Source organism: Physcomitrium patens, chromosome 6 (assembly GCF_059467195.1).
Source record: "Physcomitrium patens ecotype Gransden chromosome 6, ASM5946719v1, whole genome shotgun sequence".
In the NCBI taxonomy this organism is placed as follows: Eukaryota; Viridiplantae; Streptophyta; class Bryopsida; order Funariales; family Funariaceae; genus Physcomitrium; species Physcomitrium patens.
The window spans coordinates 13135177-13143948 of NC_143415.1; the positions used below are offsets into that span (position 1 = coordinate 13135177).

The 8772-nt window shown below is 30.6% G+C and overlaps 1 protein-coding gene across 6 annotated transcripts; it reads left to right on the forward strand.

The window, feature by feature from the left end:
* Window positions 1–5866: 5866 nt before the first annotated feature.
* On the forward strand, window positions 5867–8369 carry LOC112283407 (uncharacterized). Of its 6 annotated transcripts, XR_002970096.3 has the most exons (7): window positions 5867–5881; window positions 6096–6239; window positions 6679–6767; window positions 6949–7084; window positions 7256–7494; window positions 7692–7750; window positions 7872–8246. XR_002970096.3 is itself a non-coding variant. In XM_024522033.3 (5 exons), the coding sequence occupies exons 1-5, from the start codon at window positions 6407–6409 to the stop codon at window positions 7692–7694; spliced, it is 495 nt and encodes a 164-aa protein (XP_024377801.1). In that variant the 5' UTR covers window positions 6295–6406; the 3' UTR covers window positions 7695–7751. The 6 variants fall into 6 exon arrangements, 1 of the variants encoding a protein (XP_024377801.1); XR_012217655.2 differs by lacking the exon at window positions 5867–5881 and having other exon boundaries at window positions 6034–6239; window positions 6669–6767; XR_002970097.3 differs by lacking the exons at window positions 5867–5881; window positions 6096–6239 and adding an exon at window positions 6289–6434 and having other exon boundaries at window positions 6949–7054; window positions 7872–8369.
* The last annotated feature ends 403 nt before the right edge of the window (window positions 8370–8772 follow it).

Sequence of the window (8772 nt, forward strand, 5' to 3'; positions counted from 1 at the left end):
AATATACTTGCTTTGGTTTATTGTAATGGATTTTTTAGTATGATCTCTCACAAACTCCACTCCTAAACAATAGTAAAGTTCTTCCAAATCACTCATCTCATATTCATTTTTTAACTTTGCCTTTAACTAATCCATCATCTTCATAATATTGGTTAAGATGATCAAATCATCAATATAGAGGATGACAATCAATATAAACTCATTTCATTGCATGACATATAAGGATTGATCAAATTCACTCCTTCTAAATCCTTCATTCATAAAGAATGTATCAATATATTGGTACCATGCCTTGGGAGATTGCTTGAGCTTATATAAAGTTTTCTTCAACTTACAAACAATATGTTATTTGCTTTCTTCTACACATCCTTGAGGTTGATCCATGTAGATGTCTTCTTTTACATATCCATTCAAGAAAGCCATTTTCACATCTATTTGATGTATTTCAAAGTCTATTGCTGCTCCAATTGCAATAATAGTTTTAATGGTAGTAAATTTGGCCATGAAAGCAAATGTTTCATTGAAATCAATATCAATAACTTATAAGTAGTCTTTAGCAACTAATCTAGACTTGTATCTTACAACATTGCTTATTGCATCTCTTTTGGTTTTAAGCACCCATTTATAACTAATTGAAGATTAATTTGGTAGAAATTGAATCAATTCCCATGTTCTATTGTCCATAACTAATTTGTACTCTTCTTTCACGGCATTCTCTCATTTCATAGCATCTGTGGACTTCATTGCATCATACAAACTTAATCGATCAACAAAGAGAGCAACATTGATATGTTCTTTACTTACTTGAGGAAAGATGTGGTTCTTCTACTATGTACCAAGTTATTGTTTATTTCTCAAAAGATATTTTTTTTCACTTTAAAGTTTCTTACAAGCTTCTTCTCTCTTAAAACTTATTTTTTCACATTCAAACGTTGGTACTCCTCATCATCATTAACATCATCATCTTCAACATCTTCATTGTCTTCATTTTTGCTTATAGCAATTATAGATATATTATGGTCTACCTTTTTTAGTTCTTCATTTTGATTTGAATTTCCACTATCATCAACTTTATCATCTTCTTGTTCTTCTTTTGTTGAATTTAAAGATGTGTCTACAAATATACCATTACTCCCACTTCAACACATCTCCAAGTACTCATAAACATCCTTATGTTCTAAAAACTCTACATCATGACTCTTGATGATCTTCTTGGTTTTTAAATACATTAGCCTATATGCCTTGGTATCTTCATAATATCCAATAAATACACATTTTGTACCTTTTACATCAAGTTTGGACCTCATACAATCTAATATCTTTAAATAGACAATGCATTTAAATATCTTTGTATCTAAAACACAAGGTTTCTTAAGATTCTAAGCTTCTTGTAGAATCATTAATATGAGTGCACTTCTTGGGCACATATTCCTTGTATACATTGCATTTATCATTACTTCTATCCAATATTCATGCCTAAGGTTTTGTGCATGAAATATATTCCTAACCATCTCCACAATGGTATAATTTGCTCTTTCAGCAACTCGATTTTGTTGTGGAATATATGGAATAGAAGATTGTCTTGCAATACCTTAAATCTTCAAGAATTCATCAAAATATTTTGACATGTACTCACCTCCATTATTCATGCGCAATACTTTGAGCTTGCATTCACATTGTTTCTCTACAAGAACTTTAAACTCTTTAAATCTTAAGAAATATTTGCTCTTAGCTTTAATGATGTAAATCCATACTTTTTTTAAAAAATCACCAATAAATATAATAAAGTATCTTGTTTCTTCAATTGATAATATTTTCATTGGTCTACAAACATTAGGATGCACAATCTCCAATAATTTCCTTGCACATATTGCAATTCCTTTTGGAAATAAAGCCTTTTGTTATTTGTCTTGAATATAACCTTCACAAATAAGTGTTAAGGCATTCTGGCTGAATTAACCAAGATTTAAGCCATTTACCATGGATTAGAGCTCTTTCATGCTTTTGGCATTCAAATGATTAAATCGTTAATGTTAAATTGTAAACTTGTCTTCATCTTGTAAAAAATTAGCAAATATTGCTCCTTCTATTCCATTCACCTTCTTACAATTGATGAAGTAGAGATTGCCATTTCTAAGGCCTTTCGCATTATGTTGTCAATCCAATGTCTTCACAAAATATCCATTCTTATCAAATTAAATCTTACAACCATGTGATACAAGTTTATTCTATGAAAGAGATTCTTCTTCATCTTTAGCACATGTAAGACTTCCTTCAATTTGATCCTCTTTATTTGATCCTTCATAATAATTTCCACAACAATGGATCCAATTCCTATGGCTTTTACAATGCTATTGTCTCCCAACCAAACTTTGGTTTTTGAAATTTCTTCATAAGTATCAAATAAAGACTTGCATAGTGTCATGTGCTTAGTAGTACCTAAATCTATAATCCACTTCGACATAGCAGCCATGGAGGCTCCTTAATTTGCTATGAAATCATAGTTATCTCCATCAAAGTTATCACAAGTATTGTTTGCATTCTTCCTATCTCCTTTCTAGATTTTTTAACAATTTCTAATAAAGTGACTTGGTTTTCCATAAATATAGAAATTTTTCATGTTATTTTTTAAATGTTCATATTGATGAAAATAACTACTTTTGCCTTGTCTTGAAAATAGAGCTAAATCATTATATTGGAGTTTTTTTTTTTTTTTTTTTTTTTTTTTTCTTTTTTCTTGATCACTTTGTAGGCAAATCTTGACGTGACATAATTCATGATAAGTCCCTTCATGTTAATAGACTCCAATGCCACAATAAGATAATTGTAGGACTTTAGAAGGCTCATGAGCAATGTCAATACAATGTCCTTATTATAAACTAACTTGTCAACAACTCCTAGTTGGTTTGCAAGTACTTTTAACTTGTTGACATGAACCACAAGATCATCTCCTTCTTCCATCTTTATCGTTAAGAACTTCTTCCTTGTCCATAGAATGTTGAGAAGGTTTCTACTCTCATAGATATTACAAAGAGTCTTCCATACTTTTGTTGCTCTATTGCAAGCAATTACATGTGAAAAATTGGTATCATCCAAATTTGATGCAATCATGCCAAAAGCCTTCCTTTCAAAATATTTGTACTCTTTCTTCACCTTGACATCACCATCGTCACTTGGAGGCTCTTCACTTTCAACTACAATGTCTCAAAGATCCAATGAAGCTAATAAAAGTTCTATTTTTTTCTTCCAATGGTAGAATTTATCACCTCTAAACTTCTCAATCACTTTCAAACCCTCACCTTCACTTGAAGCCATATTTAATAAAGAAGAATATCAAAGAAAATCAAGAAAAAGAGAAGATAAAGCTCACTAAATAAACAAGAAGATTTTGCTGCCTTAAAATCCAAAATGCCTCTTTTATGAGTTAATAAGTAATTTTATTCTTTAATCACTTTCAACTCTTATAAAAATACTTCAAATCTTACAAATATCTTCTTATCATTATAAGAAAATTTCTTAAGAAATTCAACTTATAAAAGCACAATACTACTGTACCGATGATGCAACTCAACAAAGAAATACAACACTAGTATTCTATAACATCATTCTAAAGTAATTGATATCTTCTAAGACAATGAATATATTTAAAAACTTACAAGAGCAAAACTACATCAACAACTAGATTCAAAAGAAAGTTTAGAAGATAAAAAATCCTAATTTCAATAAAAATAATAAGATCTACTCTTCACAATAAGAAAGACTTCAAAGAACTACAAAACTAACAATTAAAGTTGAGTGGGTCCATAACCTATTAAAGTTTTTTTTTTTTTTTTTTTTTTTTTTTTATTTTAAATTCACCAATACATAGTATCAGGAAGATTACTTAGAAAGAAAGTATAAAATAAGATATCTCTCATTTCCAATATCCATTATTTATAGGTAGTGGCTGCTGTCCTAATAGATAAATTCTATCCTTTGATGAATACATCTATCCAACATTCTATTGAGACTATCCATTATTATCTTATCTACTATAAAAATATATTTTTAACATATTCTTTATACACTTAAGAACTTTTGTCTATTCATCTACTTTATCTCTTTGCTTTGTTACATACCAAGAGCCAATCCTTTAACCAATAGCAATTTATTTAAAGTAATATCTTCTACAATGTTATTTATTTTACTTTTATATTTATTTATATACTTTAACAAGTAATTATAGTTTTTATTTTTCTTTCAATAGTATTATAAATCATAAATAATTATATTTTAAATTAATTTTCTTCTTAAATTCTAAAATATAAATAAATTTATATTACCAATAAATTAATTGACATAAATAAAGTTTCATTTGTTACAAAATATCTTCAAAAGCTATTTTTGATTATATATAATCAAATATATATTAAAACTAGCCAATTATATATATAATTGGTGTGTGTGTGTGTATGTATCTTTGTTTATTTCTAAGATATAATTTATAGCCTAATATTAATTTATATCTTAAAAATAAATAATATGAAATGATAATAAAAAACTTATGTGAAATAATAATAAATAACTTATATGGATGTTTTTATAACTATTATTTTTTTTATATAAATATTAAGAATATAAATTAATATGGATTTATTAAAAAAAATATATTCAATTCTATCTATATATAGGAAACAAGAAATTGAAAATAATATGTATTTAAATAATTTAAAATATAAAAATAAGAATCACTGAGAAAAAAAAATCAAAGAATCTTAAATCAAGATTGGAATATGAGAAAGACAATAATGAAATATTTTATATCAAACACTTAAGAAGTTTCTTATATGCATGTTAGACCTATAAAAGCTTCTAGATGCTTCATGTGATTATATTAACTTCTCTTTAAAGTTTATTATATCTAAAGGATTCCTATAAAAGTATCTTATAATCTAAATACTTAGCATGCAAGTTTTACAATTTGCAAAAAAAAATTACATTATCTTCTTATTAGCTAGTATATATAGAAGCAAAAATATTTAAAAATTCCAATCAACTATAATATGTTAGTCACAAAAGGATTCTATGAAAGTATTATAAATTAAAATAAGACCATAATTAATTTTAATACTTGCATTGAGAAATGATAATTTTCTTATGTAAAAAAAAAATTTTGATTTTGATTTTTATAAAGTGATGTATTTATTTTATAAAATAATAGTACTTATTATTATCTTTTGTGGTTCTCATCTTTATTTAACAAAAATCAAAATCTATTGGTAATATGTGAAAATGTAAATGAAAACATATATATATATATATATATATATATATATATTAGATAAGAACAAATTTAAATTGATAAACAAGATATATTTTATTTAATGATGTATTGATTCAAATTTAAAATAAAATCATATATATTAAATTTTTGTATTGAATACAAAAAATAAAAATAAATGTATGTTTATAAAAATATTCTTAGTTTTTGTTAGTGTATTAATATAATGATTTATAATTAATTTTATACTAATGTACAATAAAACCAATTGTTTCAATCTTATTGAGTAAATATTTAGAAAACTAAAAAGCTATAGAATTTTCTCACATGTATAACACCTTAAATAAATACACATGTTTTATAAAATACATAAGTTTCTATTGTACATATATAATCTATTTATCTATCTATCTATCTATATATATATATATATATATATTTCATGTTAATAGATTATCAAAAATTTAAAATGTGCGTGTATGTATATATATATATATAACTAATGGTACACAAGAACTTAAAATCTACTTTATGCTTAGATACAATTTGGAGATTTTTCCTGGGACTTGTCGGTGCCACTCGGAGCTTGGTTCCGAGGTGATTCGGTGAAGGTTGATCGAGGTGCCTGCTGCACTTTCCCTGCCATATGCACGTTGGTAGAATTGGCGACATGATAGTTTTGATATGTCCAATCTTACAGTCTCTTCTCTTCTCTCTCTGTGTTAATTGCTGCTCACCTTATTTTGCGAATGTTTAACAAATATATTGAGATCTGGTTCGTCATAAGACACATAGTTGCAACCGTTCATTGAGAACTTGAGGAGGATGTTTTCAGGTGAAAGGTCACACAGATTCAATTCCTTAGGTCTCTCAATTCCACACCCTCCACGCTGGTGCAGCAATCTTGCTCGATTCTCATCAACAACGTTGTCTGTCTAAGCATCCCCTAAGTCTCAAATCCCCTGTCTGAATTGATCAGGTAATTCTGCTATAATTTTTTTACGCCTCGTTTTTTGCTTGCCAGTCCTGCCTCGTAATTATGTTGATGTTTCTTTCAACCTTGAAAGATTTCCTTTGTTCGTCCTTAGCTCTATTGTTTGAAGTCGTTGAAGTTATCTTAGTGCATCTTTATCTTTCTTACACATTATGGCGGTCGCTTCTGTAGTGCGATACTGTGAGTTTGAAGAACTCTTATAATTGATGAATGGTCTGCATTCTATGAAGAACAACAATGTGTTACGAATCAATTGTTCTGAACTCTAGAATCTAAGTAACTAAGAAATTTTGATGTATAACCGTATCCTGAGAATTCGTTTATAGATGTAGGGACAGCTCTAGAACCAATTAATCTCCATTTAATACGGTCTCCAATGACTCTTTCTGATTTTACTCTCCATTTTCGTCGTAGATTTATTCAGTCATGCATTGTGAAGCGGCAGACCACTCATGGCGGTGGAAAACTTCTAGTGAGGCATACGGGAACCATTGGTCACAAGTTGGCAAGGAGGTCGGTTGAAATCTCTTCCTAAAACTTCCGAAATTATGAAAGGGGTCCCTACATGATAACATTTCTTATGTATTTATAAAAACTTTTACCACTCACCGAAATATAAATCCCTCAAAGTTAAGGACAATCATCTTAAATCTTCAAGTTGCAGTCATTATTTTTTGGCATGTTCTTCTGGCAGGTGCACAAGGAGAATTATATTCACCAAAGATGTGCCGAAAAGCTGTGTGCTCTTGCAAATGAGCTGTATGATACAAGAGCGTGCTTGGAGCTGGCCAGAGTTTCAGGTGCAAAAGTTCCGCGATTACGCAGTGCAGGTGGTAGAATTAAACTCTTCACATAGCTCCTAAAAAGTAGCAACTCAATCTTGGAGGCTGTTAATTGTTCCTATTTCCAGGTAACCTATTTGTACTGATGACTAATTTATCAAGATCGATCCACCCGTTTATTCTCCTTGATTTTGAATTCTGTTTTGTATTGAGCTGAAGGTGCACCATACGACTCCGGACGGTATTTTGCGGGTTCCCCAAAGATCGGTGACTGTGACTGCAAAAATAAGCCTTCCTTGGGTTGTGGAAACCCTTTTCGCACAGTGAATGAGAGAGAATACAACGGTGGCCACCGACATCATCGTCAGCTCTTAGACGATCACATAAAAATGTGTCATCCTCGACTCGTGAAGCGTTTGCAGCCAAAACTTCCGTTAAGTTCTACAAAGGAAAAGAAGGTTGGCACATCTTACCACCATTTGGAGTTAGAAGTTTCTTGTTGCACTTGCAATATGAGGATCTCAGGGAATCTGTTTGTCCGATTTTTGTCATTGTGTTCTTCACCCCATTGATTCAGAGTTTTTTCGCTCATTCCTGTGAAATTATTTGTCTAATCCTTACTCTTATTGTGTTTTGTTCATTGTAACCAATGTAGTGAAGCGGTGGTTTGAGTACTTCTTACGGTGACAGACACGACAAAACAAATATCTCCAGGTCTGTATTTGATCGAATTTTCTTCTCAGTTAAGACATGACTTTGATTTGAAAAATCTTGAAATCTGTAAACTTCCGTCGATCAATATACTCCAATGGTTCTCTTAATTTGACTATTTCAGGCAAAAAAATTCCAGGTCATCCTGGACTGAAGCTTCAGAAGGATTAGCTACCGCGAGGTCATAACTTTGGTCTGCTACCAATTGATCAAGTACTGAAGAAGCTAAAATTCTGTATGCTGCACTGAATTAAATGCAATTCAATCCATTAAGAGTTAAGCCACTTACACCACTGCAGAACAAAGCTTATCTTCGAACATAATTTCCTCAACAGTGTTAAACAATTATTGTTGGATCCATCCGCTGCTTAGACCTGTATTCTTCCAGTCACCACTTTGATTCATCTGCGAGGGTGGTATAACCCAATTCCATTGAATTAGTATGATTTTACGAAAACTACGCGAACTCCTGAATAAAATAAAACACATCTCAGAATCAGATTATGTCAGGTCTTCATCGATGGCACAGTAACTAGTCCTATTCATGTTAGAGGTCTATCTATAGATGAGCAAACAAAGTGTTGATCAATCTCATCAAATAACATCCATTTGTTGCACCTGCTATTTCACCTCACTATACATGTTGCAGCAGTTACCTCAGCAAGAAGCATGAATGTTGCATACGAATGTTCGAGCAACAAGTTTAGGGGGAAGCAGCTGTTCACGACGTCTTCTGACACTATGTCTGTAGGCCATCTCACCAGTGTAGCTAGGGTCAGGTAAAGATTGACCAGTTCATCTTTGGGATGATTATCTACACGTAGATACCTATGCATGAACCCTCTCAACACGTTTAAGAAAGCTGATACTGGAATTCTCTCCACATTTGCATCTTCCTTCCATGCCTTCACACAAGCTCACTATGAACTTGAAGCATATTTTGTTGAACATTGAACTGTCGATCATTAATTCAGTGAAATCCTTGCTCAACCATAGCTCACCATATGCTATTGCTTTTGCAATGA

Bases quoted from the DNA above. Each gene is read 5' to 3' on its own strand.
- LOC112283407 (XM_024522033.3), top strand. From the start codon at position 6,407: ATGGCGGTCGCTTCTGTAGTGCGATACT. The intron at 6,435-6,678 runs GTGAGTTTGAAG...AGATTTATTCAG, and splicing joins CGCTTCTGTAGTGCGATACT to TCATGCATTGTGAAGCGGCA. The intron at 7,085-7,255 runs GTGGTAGAATTA...ATTGAGCTGAAG, and splicing joins TCCGCGATTACGCAGTGCAG to GTGCACCATACGACTCCGGA.